Source organism: Taudactylus pleione, unplaced genomic scaffold, assembly GCF_031769625.1.
Source record: "Taudactylus pleione unplaced genomic scaffold, aTauple2 ptg000021l, whole genome shotgun sequence".
Taxonomy (NCBI): domain Eukaryota; kingdom Metazoa; phylum Chordata; class Amphibia; order Anura; family Myobatrachidae; genus Taudactylus; species Taudactylus pleione.
The window spans coordinates 9,604,614-9,623,490 of NW_028284423.1; the positions used below are offsets into that span (position 1 = coordinate 9,604,614).

The 18,877-nt window shown below is 41.5% G+C and overlaps 1 protein-coding gene across 1 annotated transcript in view; it reads right to left on the reverse strand.

Moving 5' to 3' along the window:
- Nucleotides 1-18,877, reverse strand: part of HHIP (hedgehog interacting protein) — a 145,983-nt gene that overhangs the window by 37,525 nt on the left and 89,581 nt on the right. Inside the window, exons 5-8 of the mRNA XM_088448037.1 lie at nucleotides 15,679-15,830; nucleotides 12,698-12,871; nucleotides 11,496-11,639; nucleotides 6,734-6,855 (exon numbers count right to left, since the gene is read on the reverse strand). Coding sequence (XP_088304163.1) covers nucleotides 6,734-6,855; nucleotides 11,496-11,639; nucleotides 12,698-12,871; nucleotides 15,679-15,830 — 592 coding nt within the window. The remainder of the gene's footprint in view (nucleotides 1-6,733; nucleotides 6,856-11,495; nucleotides 11,640-12,697; nucleotides 12,872-15,678; nucleotides 15,831-18,877) is intronic.

Here is an 18,877-nt window from a genome sequence, read left to right on the forward strand (position 1 = left end):
GCTGGACGCACAGAAAGGGGGGCTGGCTGGACGCACATAAGAGAGCAGGCTTGATATTTTTTGGGTACTTTTTTTTTGAAGGAATAAGGTAGTGGGGGAAAGAGGGCCCTGACAATTTTGTTAATCCCGGGCCCCACAATTTCTGATGGCAGCCCTGGCGAGTTCCACAGGTGGGGAGCAGTGCGGGAGAAACCTTGAAGGTGGGTGTGCCAGGGGAGGTAATGAGAGCGGAGAGGCAGAAGTCAGAGTTGGAGTGGAGAGGTCAAGCTGGGGTGTACCTAGTGATAAGCTCACAGGTGTATGAAGGGGAAGAACTGCTGAGTGAGGGTTATATAAACCAATAGTGTAACCGCTTATATCACTGGTTCTCAAACTCGGTCCTCAGGACCCCACACAGTTCACATTTTCAAGGTCTCCTGGCAGATGCACAGGTATATTCATTACTCACTGACACACTTTAAAAGATCCACAGGTGGAGCTAATTATTTTATTTTTGATTCTGTGAGGTGACTTAGAAAACATGCACTGTTTGGGGTCCTGAGGACCGAGTTTGAGAACTGACACTATTATTTATTTCATTGAGACAGCAACTAAACTCAACCACACAATGATTAGAGTAAAATATGTATGCCTACAAAAGTGTATTTACCTCCCCACTAGATTATACAACCTCAGATAGACACCTAAATCTATCTCATTACAGGACAAGGTCTAATTATCAAAATCTGCAATAAACTGTGTAATGGATTCACCATAGAATACCAAGTACTTACATTTTTGTGCTGACAAGTGTAAAACTACAACATTAAAGTGACTTGGAAGATTGACAAAAATACATTTTAATGTGTCAAATCCACACAATTATGAAAAATCCTAATGTATTGATAAAATCTATTGATTAACTTGTGTACAGTTTTCTAATCAGCAGGCCTTGCCTGCGGATATAATGGCTTTCACATGTCATGACAAATCCATGTAATCATTTAGAGGTACACTTGAAAGGCTCCCTTCATGCCTGTAGAGGAAGTGTCCAATTTTGGAAAGCTACTACCAGAACATTACATTGTATTAGCTTTCATATACCTGAGGCAGAGGAGGATGGTGGGAGAAGTGTTGACTGTATTTTAGTTACTTGTGGAGAAAGTAAAACATATGGTTTGCTGCAGGCATCTTTCCAAAACAGGACCAGGCCTGTTCTAACTCTGCATAGTATTTTTCTATTAAAAATCATATTGGTCAGCTGGTCATTCCGATTATCTCACAGTGTGTTTGCAATACCCAGGGGTGATTATAGTGTGCAAAGCAGTCAGATCCGATAACTGGATCGGACCTGCTGCCTGATGTATTGAGATGGTATCTATAACAGTTATCCTATAATCATTTGGAGCAGAATGATCCTTGATTGACTAGTACGTACACTGACGGTCGGATGATAACATTCAGTAGGATTGTTAAGTTCCATCATTTATTTGTGTAACCACTTTAATACAGGTCAAAAGGCTGAGACTGAAGAGTTGTAACTATCCAACCAGGAAAAATAATTCAAAAGTGGAAACACTATACCTTAACATTGCAGATTTCCCTGGAGGCAGGCTGCTGCAAACCAAGAAAACCAGGAAAGAAAACCCAAAGTGGAAACAATGATTGTGAGGCATGTATTACTGTAGTCTTTCTATCTGTCAGTCACTGTCCTCTTGTTGATTTAGAGACACACCATCTCCCTAACATGTGTGGTACCCTGCAATCACAAGGTGTCACTTTATTCTGTCTGTGTGCTACACTGCCGCAGGAGGGTACAGCCCCCACAATCCTCTGGGGTGCAAAAACCTGACAGTTGGGCAGAGGACAGATGAGTGTCAGTAATTGCCAGCAGAGAAGCTCCTTTATCCCACAGTGGCCATTGCCTAAAATGTCAGTTACAACCAGAAGAGCACTAGTACCATAAGGAGGGCTGATGCCATCTTGAAAATAGTGGAGGTGGATGGAACAGCAGCTGCAGAATGAGTGAGGATAGTAGAAGAGCATAAACAGTGGTTTCAGAGATCCTGAGGGAGAGAGAGGGTCAGGGTACAGCAGGAAAGTATTCCCAGAAGAGGACCATCCTACATCAAGGTACCTCCATCCACTCCACCCCACCCCACAAGCCACAAGGGTATCACATGTGGCTATCTACTGTAGATGATTGAAAGGGACCTATGCATATACACGCCAGATATTTCGTGTAGCTAATTCAGTTCAGTAATACACAGTGTATGTGTAAATGTCAAATAGAGGCCCTCATTCAGAGCCGTACGCTCTGAGCAGAGCGCACGCTCTGAATGAGGGCCGGGCTCCATTTTCATGGAGCGTCCTCCTGGACGCTCGTATAGCTGTGGGTCACCACCCACAGGCTATTCGAGCGTGCATTGTGATGGTCGCGATGGTCGAGACCATCGCGACCATCGAATTTGCGAGCCGGAGCCTGCGGTTGAGGTTTTCAACCGCAAGCTCCGGAGTGATTTTGGCTCTATCAGAGCCAAAATCACTCCCACTGACATCACTAGTGATGTCAGTGGGCCGGCTTCTGACGGGAGGCGTTCCCGTGGGAACGCCCCCGTCAGGGAGGCACGCCCCCGGCACGCCCACCAAAGGGGGCGTGCTGTCAATCAACATTGACAGCACGCCCCCTTTGATCGGACACAACGAGCGAAGGACTTTACTTCGCTCGTCGCGTCTGGCGCATGCGCACGACGGAGCTCCCTCCGTCGTGCGCATGCTCAGTCCATAACATCGACCCACTTGCGGGCGGACAGCCGCTCGCGAGTGGGTCTGAATCAGGCCCAGAGTCTTTAATTTGAATATCTTGAACACCATTGCAAAGTATTTTGATTATTATTTACTAGATACTGTAAAAGCTCACTACTCTTTTACTGCATTTAGTAGTTGAGAGGAAGATTTATCAAACCTTCCAAATAAGACAAGTGGATTTATCACCCATAGCAACCAATAAGATTCTCGCTATCATTTTATAGAAGGTACTAGATGAATTGTAGCAACAGTGATTGGTTCCTAAGGGTAACTCCTCCACTTGTGCTCTTTCGAAAGTTTGACAAAATCTCCGCCCTAAGGGCCTAATTCAGACCCGCTCACAAGCGCTGAGCGCTCGCAAGCGGGTCGATGTTGGCCCAGTGCGCATGCGCACGATGGAGACGGCTCCGTTGTGCGCATGCGCGAGACCCGGATAGCGACGGGCAAGCCGTCGCTCCGGGTCTCGCTACAAAGGGGGAGTGCTGTCGATGGTGAGTGACAGCACGCCCCCTTTGGTGGGTGTGCCGGGGGCGTGGCTGCCAAGACGGAGGCGTTTCCATGGGAACGCCTACCATCTGGGGCTGGCCCCACTGACATCACTTTGTGATGTCAGTGGGAGTGCTCTCGGCTCTCGGCTCTGATAGGGCCGAAAGCACTCCAGGGCTTGCGGCAACAAGACCCTACCACAAGGGTCTCGTCGCAAGCCTGATGATCGCGATGGTCTTGACCATCGCGACCATCTTCCTGGCCACTCGCTATAGCTGTGGGTGGTCACCCACAGCTATACGAGCGGCTGGGAGGCCGCTCTAAAAATGAAGAAGGATGGCCCTGATTCAGAGCGAGCGCTCTGTCAGAGCGTCCGGCTCTCAAACAGGGCCTAAGTATTTACAGAGAAGAACTTTGGGCCTGATTCAGAGCTGAACACTCTGACCAGAGCGCTCGCTCTGAATCAGGGCCCTCCTACCTTTTTTTGGAGCATCCTCATGGACGCTCGCATAGCTGTGGCTTACCACCCACAGCTATAGCGAGTGTCCATGATGATGGTCGCGATGGTCTTGACCATCGCGACCATCGGGCTTGCGACGGAGACCCTGCGGTAGGGTCTCGCTGCCGCAAGCCCTGGAGTGATTTTGGCTCTATCAGAGCCAAAATCACTCCCACTGACATCACTAGTGATGTCAGTGGGGCCGGCTTGAGACGGTAGGCGTTCCCATGGGAACGCCTCCGTCTGGCAGGCACGCCCTCGGGACACGCCCACCAAAGGGGGCGTGCTGTCAATCAATATCGGACCCGGAGCGATGGAAAGCCCGTCGCTCCCCGGGTCTCGCGCATGCGCACGACGGAGCTCCCTCCGTCGTGTGCATGCGCAGTGGGGAACAGCGACCCGCTTGCGAGCGTACTGCCGCTCACGAGCGGGTCTGAATGACTCCCTTTTCCCCAAATTCACTTCATAAACAGGTCTCTAAGTAAATAACTAAATATGTTACCTATTTATGTGTTCACCCTTCAACAAATATCTGCCTAGAAATCTCGAGATACACCGGGGCCTATTCAACACTAAAATAACGGTTTAAAGGACATTTTCCTTAATTACCTTTATTTTAGTATTAATTAATACACTTAATACAGCAGCTGAGGCTAGGTAGGTGGGGGACAGGGAGGTGAGTGGAGGGGAGGAGGGGGGGTTGGGTTGGGGAAACAAAATTACCGCAGCTGTAGGCAGTGCTGCGCATGCGCCAATTTTGTGAACGTAACGGCGCATGCGCTGCACTGATTACAGCTGTGGTAAGTTAGATAGAACTAGGCGTGAACTGCAGAATAAACTTTAGTAACCTGCGGCTCTCCATTGACTTCAATGGAGGAGCCGTTCATTGGCTGAGAGAGATGGGGGCTCACCTATCTCAGCCAATGAACGCTCAGATACGGCTCTATAAAAGCATTAGCAACGTCAGAGCATTTAATTCGGGAGTTATCAACGATCCTAGTTGCTTTCTGTTGTGTGGATCGCGATTTTCTTTCTTTTGTTTTAAGAAGACCTTGGATGCCTACTTTGGACAATGGGACCACTCCTGGTAATGTAGGTGAGTATGTGTGGGTATGTAATAAAATTGTACTTTCACAGTGTGTGTGTTTTGTGTTTTTTTACACATTTCTTTACAGGTGAACTACAGGTACCAGCGAGCCCTTAATGTCCCGCATGCTGGTACTTGTGGTTCTCCAAGTAACAGCATGCGGGTGAGGCTTGCTGGGACCTGTAGTTCCACTGTAAATACAATGTTGATATTTCTATTTTTTACACACTACATACACTATCAACCCGCCACTCACTGCCCAAGGGTGACGGGGATAGCCCCGGGCTATCAGTCTAGGCCAGGGGTGCCCTGGAGAGGGGAAGCCATTTATTGGTGGGTCTCCAACTCCCCAGAGATCCCTGGCCTGGGCTGACTAGTGGTCAGGACTGATGCTGCGGCTGGGGGGCCCTGTGAAAGGGCTCCCCTGGCTGTGGCATCAGCCCCCCGCTGGAAAGGGTCCGATGCTGGTTTTAATTATAGGGGGACCCCTACGCAATTTTTTCCCCCTATAATTAAAACCAGGACTGGCCCTGCAGCCTGGTGCTGCTACCTAATTTATGGTGGATCCCTACTCGTTTTGTTCCCCGTAATTTTAGGTACCAGGACAGGCTGGCAAGTCCGGGGCTGGTTAGCCATTTGGGGGGACCTCACGTAATTTTTTTAACAAAAATTAACCCTAAAAAAACCCAAAAAAACAACAAACAGTCTGCACATATTTCACTGATATGTGCAGCCTGCTTGTTCAGGAGAGAAATTTGGGCAGTTAAATCGGGACTTCCAAATGGACAGGATAGACCAAAAACACCATCAATCAAAACGATCCTGTCACAACCGGGAGCTTGGTAAATACCCGATTTTTTAAGTGAAATAAACAGCCGTTTCTGATCGACCCGATCCGAGTTGAAAAACGGGACAAATCGGGACCAAATCGAATCTTAGTAAATTTACCCCTAATGTAGAGGAGGAATGATGAATTCCTCCGGTAATTAGGTAGAACTCCATGCAAGTTCTGAACCTAATTACCTCCATCGATTTTTTTAGTTATGATGAATAGGCCCTACAGTTATGGAGCATACACACGGTCAGATTTGTCAGACTTGTCAGATTTGTCAGATGAACGATTGAACGATTTGAACGATTTAACGATTTTTGACTGCATTAAAATGAATGGAATCGTCCAAGTCTGACTGCAAACCCATCAGATGTCAGATATCGTTATCTGACAAACGGGAACGCGCATCGTTGATCGTCCATCGTTCAGGCATGTCAGATATGAACGATTTTCCTTCAGATATGAACGACTGAACGATTTTTAAATCGTTATCGTTCATATCTGAAGGAAAAATCTGATCGTGTGTATGCACCATTACATAGCATAATCTGCTCAATAAATAACAGGACTGGCAACACAAATCCAAGACAAAACTAAATGTCCCTGTTTTAACAACATACCAAAAAAATCAAATGATATGAAGAGATTGCAGTAAACCTAATTGAGAAAATAGTTTAAAAAATTCAGTTTAATCACTCATAGTTAGATGCAGAAAATAAAAGGGAATGGAGTACATAATCATGACATATGTAATTAGGATGAAAAAATAAGAGCAGAACCAGTTTCTAAAAGAAAAATATTTTGTGAGCAATATAAATAAGATCAGCGGTTTCAATGGTAAGCCTCAGTGAGCTTAATAAATAGATTTACATTAGAGTAATGAAACTTCTTACAATGAGCTATTTCCTGAAGAAAGAAGAAAATCTTCTGTTTCTGACATATACTCTAAGTTGGACTAATGTATTCAACTGCAGTGTGTGTCATAAGTTCATAAACATATTAACAATTGAATAAAGGCAGCTAAAACCACAGTATAGCCTACCATAATCCTTTCCCTTTATGATCTGTAAGATTCTTGTGCTGGACCTGTTCTTCGTGCTTGAATCTGAGCAAAGAATTGTTAAATTCATACTGCTGTCTTTGGAATGGCGATCAACAGCACACCTACACACAGAAACAATAAACAGTCATTCAAATAAGGAAACATTTTATATTATAAAATACAAGTGATGCTAATGTATGTGTAATCTCCGCTGTCCCTGTATAAACAGTGAGTTCTGGTCTAATCACTTCAGTGTATGCTAGGAAGTCTTGTTTTTAAAAGTATAAGAGAGTTGCCACTTATTGGGTACATACCGGTGTTAATTACGGCGGTATGTACCTAGATTTGTGATTCTGATTGCAAAGGACAGCTCTCCTGATAAAAGCTGTCCTTTGCAATAGAGAGACTTCTGGGTTTATGATTCGTGCAGAATGACGCGTGTGCTGCCGGGGGGTGCTAGGAGGGATCCCATTAGATCCCTCTCAGTTAGTTAATGTTCCCCTCACTGTACATTATAACAGATACTAGAAGTCTCTTTCAGCTCAGTGGCGTCACTGGGGTTGGTGACACCCTGTGTGCTCTAACTCAAACAGGGGCGTGGCATCGCTGGGAAGGGCCGTGGTCTTGTGGCACCCTGGATGTATCACTCTGGAGAGTGCCCAGTACTCCCAAGATGCCGGGCTGCCCCCAGAGACTTTCCCCACACTGCAGGCTCCTACTCAGTGGACCGGGCACTACACAATAACATCACAGTGCTGTGCCCAGCTTCAGCATTTTGGTTTCCCCCTAGTGACACCACTGCTTCAGCTTCTGAGACAAGCATACTGTACACCTAGCGTTTTTGTGCCACATGATGCAAGACACATTGCATGACATAGATGCAGCGAACGTCCAATTTTACATCTTTTAGACACCGTATAGTGATGTCTTTTTTCTCAGCAGCCGCACACCAACAGACTAGGGGCCTTAGTCAGAGGTGGTCGCAGTGTCGATGTCGCACGCAGTTGGCCAATGTTGTGGGTCTGCACTTGCATCTGAGTTGCACTGCTCATGTGTCCTAATGGTTACCGCAGATGGACGCAGAACAATTTTGAACTGAGGATTTCATAACATGGGGGTGGCTGACAGCGGCTGCGTCTGAAGATGCTGTAGCACTAACACAGGACTCCATGTTCAGACAGAGAAATTACACCTACCATAGAGCTGGTACAAGTTTTGATGGTGTGTCTAAAGACGTACCATGACGGATTAGTGCCGCCGCAAGTGGGCATCTCAGTATGCTCAGAATCGGCAACAGCATCAGCATAAAGAGGCAGCCACGTCCACTGCAAAGTTGGCACCATGTGCCGCTTAGTCGCATTTTACATGGCGTGTCAAACGGGGCTATTTGGCGCTATTTGGCGAAGATAGGTGTATGTAACAGCACTTCCTGTGACTTTATATGTGTTTTCTAATATCCTTGTCATTTTATGGGATACATTATACCATATATTATCATGATTTTTTTTGTTTTATGTCAAACTTATGTGGAATTAATAGTTGGCAACTTATATGTATGTTTTTATCCAGTGTGGTGTCGCATTAGTTTAAATTTAATTAGTTGTTGTTGTAATGCCTGTAATAAAAACAGCTCAATTGTTTAAAGGAAGAAGAAGAAGAAGAAGAATTTTAGTAAATGATTTTCATTCATTTTTCCCTTGAAAAAATTACCGAAAATCGTTTACTAAAATCGTTCATTTACTAAATTGTTGTGTGTGTATGCAGCTTTACAAATGATTTAGCTGATTACCAAACCAAATGTCACTTATAATCTTCGGATTACAACTGATTAAAAGGGGTCCAGACAAAATATCTTTTATTTTTCTTTCTGGAAAAAATTATTTTTGCACATTTGTACTTTGCAAAAATGTTTTATATTCAGTGCATCCATAAACATAACTAGTAAAGTAAGTAAGTCAATCAATCAATCAATCAATCAGTCAAATCAAATCTATCTAAAGTAGCTTATGGACATATATAAATATTATAGGGGACATGTATGTTCTAAAAAGGTAGTATTACACATAGCAACTAATCACACATTTGCTTTCATTTTCCAATAATTGAATATCGGTTATAAATGGCAACCAACCTTTTTTGTTGTTATTTGTTTTATTTGTTTTATAAATATTTGTCACGTTTACAATTTTTTGTGTTTTTTTTCTTTTCTTTAGTCTCGCTATATCTTTGTTATTCATAGAATTTCTTTTAAAATCCAGCCTCTGCCACTGCAATGGACCAGTGCCCATAATGGGTCAGTACAATGCATATACATTTCCTTCACTGTAATGTGCCATTAATCCTTGTTTGGATTTCTAATGCAAACCATCTCTGGATTCCAAATATATTTATTTATAGTTTTATATATGACTCCCAAGTTTAATGTTATTCTATCTACCTTTATAAATATTATTATTAGCAATCTTGTTAAGGCTTTTCATAATAAGCTGCATCCTATATTTAGAGCTCCCATCATTTTAAAATTAATTTTAACACAACCAGTTAAGGTAAAACAAAAACAGAATTTATAAACACACGTTGTATTTATGCTTTATGCACTGTAGTAGTGTAAATTATTACATTGGGTTTGATGTAGCTTATTTACATTTATAATGTTGACAATCATAATGTAGACTCCACAATGTCGCAATTACTCTATGTCGACAAAGCACATCAGCATTATCATAATGTCAACTTGAGACATGTCAACATTGCTATGATGTCAACATGTTGAAATGTCGATAAACCCTAACCCTAATGCTAATTGTAAGTGTACGGAGATAAAGTACCATCCTATCAGCTGCTAACTGTTATTTTTCAAACAAAGCCTGTAAAGTAACCTGATTGGTAGTCCACTTTATCTCTCTCCAAAGCTTAGTACATCTCCTCCATTATCTCTCTCCAAAGCTTAGTACATCTCCTCCATTATCTCTCTCCAAAGCTTAGTACACAGACCCCTCTAACGCTAACCCTAAGATTTGTTTTGTCGATATTATGACTATACAGGTATTGACATGTTGTTGACATGGTGCAGTTGTCCCCAGGTAGCATAGCAACATTAGCAACATTTTAACCATGTTGACATGGTACAATTCGGCATTGTGGTCTCGACATAATGATTGTCTAAACAGTCTTTGTCAGCATGATGATTGCATAAACACTATTACAATATCATAGACCAGTGGTTCCCAAACTAGGCGCCGTGGCATCCTGGAGTGCCTCAGGACACTTGCATGGGTGCCTCAGGTTGGTGGTTTGCGACCAAATCAAATTATTTATGATCAGTGTGATAGGCATAACTAGTGCATGTGGCTGCCAATCAAAAATATGTGCAAACAGAAGCACAACCCTGTCCACCACCCCATACCTGACCCTAAGGATGACATATAGGCACAATTTACTTCATTTAATATTGTTTTCTGAATTTCTTAATAAGACATTTTTGGCTTAGGGGAGTCGTGAAAAAAATACTGACACTGTAGGGCGCCGTAATTCAAGAAAGTTTGGGAACCTCTGTCATAGACACATGGAGGAACCACAGACCCCCAGCTGTACCGCTTTCTACTCTGAGAAATCATTAAACGTAAAGAACTATGGGATCTATTTACCAAGACCATACAGTAATAATCATTGTGTACCACTATAAATCCCAGCCATTCCACCACTGCAAATGATCAATAATTGAGAGAAGCGGAGATAACCCATATCTATGCTGAAAACAACAGTGAGTTGGCTTATCTGCTCTTCATAAATAGAACCATTTTCCATTTTTACTATATTTTAATTTATTGCTGCTTGTAATAAATTTGTACTTTTATTTAACAAAAAACAAAAAAACTGAAAAACAAGTGCTGCCATGGCAAGAGTCTGCGGCTGGCATCCAGAAACAAGCTAAATAGCAACATTGCATAGGGAGAACAGGGACTGGCAGTGAGTAAGAGGGGGATGCACCTGTCTGGGAGAAGTTTCCAGTGTGCTGCAGCCGCAACAGTCCTGGCCTAGATCCCAGAACCCACAGCAGTACCACCTCAGGTGCCATGGCCCTACGCCCAGGGGTGTCCACTTGGGGCATTCGCATGTAAGTTCGCAATGCTGCTGGAGGTTGGGGAAGTTAGCACCTGAGAGCTGGTGGAGACCGTGTTTCAGCTGGTGAGTGTGAGACGCAGTGCTTCTTTACCAAGACTTTCACAGACTTTAGGGGAGATTTACAAAGCTTGGAGCGAGATAAAATGGAGCAAGATAAAGTAGCAACCAATCAGTTCCTGTCATTTTTCAAGATTGTAATGTGACAGCTTGGAACTGATTGGTTGATACTTTATCTCTCTCCACTTTATTTCTCTCCAAGATTTGATAATTTACATAGAATATTTTAGTCATTCACATCAGTTCTTGCCCCAGTGAAGCTTGTAATCTGTATTCCTTATCACATGGACACACATCCAGACTAAGGTTAATTTTAAAAATTTGCTTAGGCCGTTTCCTTCCAATCTTGCCAGTTGTTATGTTGGTATTATTTTTTTTTTAAAACATTGGTGTCCTTGGTCCGCCAAAAAACCTGCTCATGCTACTTTGGTTCTTATGGGAAATATCTAAAAACTATAACAATATATATTTGCATAGGGTATGATCTCTATAGGTGCTTTGGTCTTATGATGCAAAATTGATAAGATTCTATGAAGATAAAGAAATCTTGAGGTGTTCACAGCAAATGCATGTGGCTTACCTGCCTGGGTTATGTAGTCCGTGAGCAAAGATTTCAGGGGGTTGGTTAGTGCTATTAAAATGAGGATTGCTTCTTGGTATAGAGAAAAGGACATTGCACCCATCTATATCAACATCCAGTCTCAGCACTGATCCTGTGAAGTCACTAAAAAAATCAAAAAGAACAGAAATCTGTAAATTGCTTTGTGTAATTTTCATAATATTACAGGAAGGAAATTTGCAAGATTTAATTTTTCACAAACTATACATTATTACAGTATGCATAAAATAATGATACATAACTTACACATACTTTAACTTATTTTGTCCATTAATGTTATGTTTTGCTGTAAACATAAACAAAATTCACGGTTTGGCCACCTTAAGCTTAAATAAAATATTTTATTGCATAACAAAAACTAAAAGATCAGTAGGTAATTTCACAGTATTCTGGCAAAATGAAACCATATTATAGAATCTTAACAATGGCTTTGAGACCCTCTAGTGCTGAAAAGCTCTAATACATTTTCTTCCTCTCTATTTTCAGCTTTAGATATCGTTTTGTAAAAAAATGATGTGTAAGTAAAATCTGACCATCAGTAATTCATAATACTATCAAGCAGGAAACATAAGTGATAAAATTTGCCAATAACGCTTTATTTAAATGTATCTCTCACTTGTCCGAGGTTCATCAATACAACGTATCAGTAGTGAGGTAACACGCAGTACTGGTGTATTATAGAGTTACAGTAGCTCCATTCACAGATATACTCAGTTGTATCTCCACTTTCAAATAGGGGAGCCACACCTACTGCCCTTCCAAATACTGTTATACGTCGCCGGCGGTGACTCACTGGCAGTTGGTGTGACTCCCATATTTGAATTTTGGACTGCGCTGCAGCCCCACCCCAGGAGCTGCCACTGCTAGCATACAAATAAATAACTGAATAATACAAATTAGCTCATTTGCTTACATTGCCTTTAGAGGGAAGTACAGTAACCAATCAGCTCAAAGCTTTCATCTGTCCAATGAATGTTAGACAATGAATTTGTCTATGAATTTGTACCTGATTGGTTGCTGATGGTTAAGTAAAAATGTTGCCCTTAAATGCAATTTTAATAGATTAGACCAATTGTTCTACATTTGTGAGGTGACTAACTTTAGGAACACACAACATTATCCAGAAATCATATGAAACTGTTTTTAAATGTGTGTATTTTTACCTCAAACCATCCATTTCTTCCATATCATCAATAGTTATCATTCCATCTCCTAGAAAAATATACAAAAAGCCATCTGGACCGAACAAAAGCTGTCCTCCCAAGTGTTTCCTATGTAATTCTGCTACTTCTAGAAACATCTTCTCTGTTCTCACATCAACTTGGCTTGGGTTCTTCCTGTATCAAATGAGGAGTTAACACCACTTACTTCTATTTTACAATTGAAGTATACCATATGTAATACTGCATTATAATGAATCAGATTCAATTCAAAACAAACAAATATTAACAACAATATACTGGAGACCTCAGATTGTTGACGGTTTGAGTGAGCAATATGCTGCATTGTATATTTTATGCAATGGATGCTTAGATATGTTTACATTCACATCAATAAGACCAAGAAACCACATGTATTATAGAGTAATTCATTTTGTATAATTTGTATATTACAAGTCACCTTTAACTTTTATACAGGTCACAAGTTGTTTCATTAGTTCTTCTTGAACTCAAACTAGTGACCCACCCTGCCTTCACACGGGAGCAATTTAGAATTTACGGCGATAGTGTTTTTTAACCGAGGTCTTATAAGACTGCCTTGTAGACGACATTAGTCGTTTATCCTCCTGACATCAACACGAAAAGATTTAGGCCCTCATTCAGAGCCGTTCGCTATTTGCGGTCGTTCGTTCAAAAACAAGGGGTGGCTATTCAAATGATCCGTTCGCAAATTGCAGTCTGTTCACACCTCTAAGTCTGAACGAGCGAGCAAAACATACGCTCGTTTATTTGTTAAAAACGCCCCCTGGCCGCTCGCACCATACGTCATGTCCGCTATTTATTAGATTAATCGAGTACATCGACCAGCGTATGAACTGCTCGCTATTCTTGTGGTTGGTGTTTGCTACCACAAATTTGCGAGCAGTTCTGGCTATAAAATAACCCAGTGACGTGGTCAATGACGCTGCTGTATTAATTATGCACACCCATAATACGCCCGTTTTGACCTTTAAGCACGCCTGCGTTCGGATCTCCACTCCCCACCTTCCCCTGTTACCACCCACATACGCCTCATTCTGTCACTCAAAATAGCAGGCACTCGCTATATAGCGTACAAAAGATTTTTGGCCGCACTGACTGGTTCGCGCATGCGTACTAAAAACCGTACGCATGCGCTGATGTGCAAACATCGCTCGGAACGAGCGTACTGCCGCTAACGAGCGGCTCTGAATGAGGGCCTTAGATTTAGTTTTGACATGACATGTAAAAGGGCCACGTAAAGTTGTCCATGAGAAAAACAGTCCCTACTTAGGTCTTCTCCAGCCACGTTACATGTCCGTCCCTGTGCTTTATTTATGGTCATGCCAAAGCAGACTCTTACCGGGAATTGGACGCGTTTGAAATTAAAGAATTGTTTTTTCACATAAATGAAATAGGAACGGTAACAAAAAAAAGGGAAGAACTGAAATTTTGTATTAGTAAACAGGGATTACATCAATTTTTCTGGAGAAACCGGATAATACGTATCAATCTCTACATGGTATAAAATAAAGTCCTTTGTTGTGATAGATATGTAATGGTTTAGCCAGCATAAGCCAATAAATTGCTGACGTCTGTTTTTTCAGTGACTTGCTTCACTAAAATTGTCACTGCTCAGCTCCCTTTGTCATACATTAATGTTTTTTACACCTAAACCTTTCTTAACAAATGCTCTATATATGATTCTCGGGGTTAGCTTGAACAAACAGACAGACGCCTACTAAGGACTTTATTTAATACTATGTATAGCTTACAATGGGGTCTCACATTTGTGAAAATATCACCTGTTGGAGGTACAAATGTATCCACAAACACATATCCTCAAATCACACCAAATAGCCCTTGTTAGCGTGCCACAGACTTTGCAACTTAGCTGTGCCAAGATACTAATCCTGAGAACCTAGTACATTATAAGTGAACTAATACAAAACTGAGGAAAAAGTAGGAAAATTGAGGAAAAAGTACACAATCCAGGTTAAACAGGCAAAAGACAGGTTTGATAGGAGTGACCCACGCCATGCATTGTTATGCTTTATCTGCTTCTTTATACTAATGCCTTTGTGACAAAAAAAATTAATCTTAAGTACCTAGTACACTATTTGCGAACAAAGATGCAGAATTAGGGAAAAAGTTGAGGAAAACGTAGCAAAATTGAGGAAAAAGTATGTAGCATGGGAACTGTGGCAGGTGTCTCGTTCCAAAGAGATAGGGCATAACTGCAGAAAATAATGGGCCTTCTTCTGAGGTGGGAGTAAAGCAAAAAATAGCAAGTATGTGTGAACCTGGACACGCCATGTTGCAATGCAAGGGGTTTTATTTTTACTTTGCATGTGGGGTAAATACTGGCTGCTTTTGCATGCAGCCCACAAATACTGCACAGCTTTATTTTTACACTGCAATTTAGATGTCAGTTAGGGCACACCCCTCCCAAATCTAAATCTCTCTGCACATTTTAAATCTGCCCCACCTGCAGTACAACATAGTTTTACCAAGATGCACAGTTACTTCCTCTTTATTGCTTTAATCCCACCTCAGAATAAGGTCCAATGTACAGTATACAGTGTTGAATTCACCAAAAGTATTTACAAACTATGGGCTATTTAGAATTAGGAGTAAATCCATTTACAAAGTGCAAGTTGACACTTACACAAAATCGTATTGCATTAAGGAGGGGACAAATTGAACATGCGTGAGTAGGGAGGGCATCCCTACATAATTCAGCTCTGACTCTCAGTGCAAAATAAATCTGACAGTATTTGTGGTTGTTTTAAAGCGATAAAATAAAAATAAAAATTCCGTTTGTACCCCTCGCATTGCGGCATGGTTTGTCGAGGTGCAAATTTACACCCTGTATAAAATAACATACACACCTGAAAGTGTATTAGATCTTGTAAGCATATTATTAATAAAAAGAACAGTGACATGCTGCTATGTCGATGCAGTACCTAGATACTGTGTATTCTACAACTCGAAGAATGTGATCGTGAGGTCCGCTGGCCCAGCGCTCCTGGTTGGTGGTGTACGACACATACAGCTTTCCATTTTTCTTATAATTGGGATGGAATGCAAGTCCTAGCAGTCCTCTTTCATCTCCTCCCTGCAGTCAAACCAGAAACACAAAGAATTGTAAAGTTAATTATGTGGTTTATTGTGTTTTAGCTGGAACCCCGAAAAAAAAAAAGAAAAAGTTTCTTTCTGTCTGATGGATAATCTGTGCCCAAACGTCTTTCTTTTTTCTCTGACTACTGCACAAAAAAAGATTATAAAACATTTCACTTTGGGAGACTATTTAAGAGTTTGGAAAGACAATTGTCCTGCATGGTTATCTGTGCACTAGGCTGTTATACTACTTGTGTGAAGTGATTTGTGTGTGTAATCTTTTGGTAGCCATGAAGACAAGTTTAAGTGCTGTGAAGAATTCTTAGCTGGGTTACCAAGATGTTTGTAGTTTCTTGTAGGCAAATGAGGGAAAAAAAGTTTAATGACATTTGATCCTACTGCAAAACTAACAAAAAAAAAAAAAAACAGTCATGGTTGCCAAGCCCCACTAACTTGGCAATATGTTTGAAAACATTTAAATTGCTAGTGTAATATGTAAACCTTTGTTTTACCCTAGGGGGCAGCTACATCACTTGTCACAACTCCGGTGGTCTCCTCTTCATAGCTCACTGTAGTTAATAACCCACTATCTCTGGACTCCTGCACTGACCTCGTAGCTGAGCATGCGGTCAGTGCTAGCAGAGGCATTTTTTATATAGATGCAACAAATCAGCCCTCGGAAAACACGTGCTTGCACATATTTTTACTGCAAGTAATTGCTTTTAACAATATTTTACATCTTTATATTTTAGAACTGGCAAAAGTAAAGGCTTCATTTTATTTATGACTATGCAAAGGCTCTATTAAATTGCAAATTTGCTCATTACATAATGTCTTTAAATTATACATTTGGAACATTTAATACTTTTGTCATTTATGATATATGCATGTAATAAACCAAGACAAAAGACATCATCCAACAAGTAAGTTACTGGGAGATTGTTCAGAATATTTGAGTTTATTTTGACTTATTAACAAGGGTTCATTTTATTTATGTAATGTCCTAAGTAAGACTGCAGTGCCGTATCAGGGCACATCTACTCCTTAGGACAGCCACTAATGCCCCCAGCTCCCAGCAAAAGTCATAATGTTACATCAGAGGAGATAACTGGGCACAACCTAAGGATGCGCCTATCTGGAAAGCAAAGGCAACTCATAAGCTGGAGATAGGTGCTGCTGGGGCAGCAACTGTGTTGCCCCCTCAGCATTGCGTTCTGGGTGGCAGCTCCGGTCACTGTGCCCTCGGGACGGCCCTGGTAAGATGCTACAGCATAAGGTAGGAATGTAGAAAATTTAGAAATTAAGCCACCTTCAAAGGATCAGCAAACCTGTTGCAAATAATTCTTCTCATATTCTAGTTCACATGAACACACTCTTCTAATATCAATGTTTAAATAGAACCCACTAACAGGGGTATTCAATATGGGAGCGAAAACATCGTTTTTGCGTTAATATCGGAGGTATGACGTCATTATCGCAGGTTTTACTTTTACACCGTATTCAATTTCAAAGACTTATCGCAGTTTTGAAAAGTCTTTGATATAAAACGGGGATAAGTTTTCACCATTGAATAGGTGTCGAAAAAAAGTGCAGAATTGGGGTTTAGGGGTGCAGGCTTAAAAAAAATAGCCTGCACCCCTGGGACTGACATTTAAAAAAGAACTGTGTCAAAAAAAAAAAAAAAATAGGGACACCCCAAAAAATTAATTTAAAAATTGGGGTGAAAAAAAAAAATGGGAAAAAATTGTTAAACAATAGGGAAATAGGTTCAGGGCTATTCTGCAAGTATGCGGCAGGTGTTTTCTAGAATAGAATTATAACGTCAGGTGCCCAAATGCAGAATTTTTAAAAACTTACTTTAGGGACATAAAAATATGCTAGTACCCATTTTCATGTACCCCAAATTTGAGGGGACCACTTAATAAAACGAAAAAAAACCCCTAAGTGCTCTTCTGCATCACTTCTTCAATGTCAGAAAAAAAACACCTGCTGCGGCTATTTAAATCCCCGACTTTCAATTAAAGGCTAAAACGGGGGTACCCATAGTGATCCCCCATGTTTTTACAACTTTAGGGGGGTCTTACAATTTTTTAAGGAAAAATTCGTAACTTTACGCAAATCCAACTTCGGAGTTTCCCGTTTTCGTTAATTTTATATTGAATACGGGTATAAGCGGGAGCGCGCCCGATACTTTAACGCAGGTAAAAACTCCGATATGAAACGTTAACTTCGACAGTGAAGTTAACGTTTCATATTGAATACCCCTCTAAGTGACAAACTCTGGATACAGGCTCAGACAATGCAGTACCTAGTGACCCAGTCAGTGAAAATATTACTTCCCTAGCTAAGCGTGCCTTGAAAGCATCTCCAAAATGCATGATACTCAATATCTTGTTAGGCAAGAAAACACTCCAGCTCCCAAATATTAGTGCCACTCGTGCTGTCACTGGAATCTGGCACCATGTCCCACTGTAGATTAGAATGCCACGTTCCAGCTGATGAATGCAAATGGGAAACATTTCAAAAATCCAAAGATTTGCATTAGGAGTGAAATATTTATTGTACATATTTCCAAATGAATGAGATGCTTCTAAAGGGTTCAACAGAGTTCCTTGTCATCGTTTTCAATTACCGCAAGCATATAAAAAACTTGTAATCTGTGATCCTCATGATTAAATACTTCCAGCAAGACTCTGTAATTAGAAAAGGCATTTCAGTGTTAGTCTCCTCCTAGACAAAGAGAATGTGCTGTAGGAGAATTCCACGGGACCTTAGGATTCCGCTTCTAATTTTTGTTGTGCCATAAGGTCAACATGCATACCTCCCAACCTTAGGAGCCAATTCTCTGGGTGCTATGGGTGTTTGAGCACCCAAATATTGCTGCTGCCACTGCCAATGGCCGTGTCTATGTGTGGCATTTTTCAGCAATGGGAGAGGAGTTAACAAGAGCACCCTCAGTCCCGATTTGCGAGTTCTGTTCCACTGTCCAGAATGGCCTGCAAGTTAAAAAGGTATATTCTATCCATTGTTGTTCTGCTATGCGTG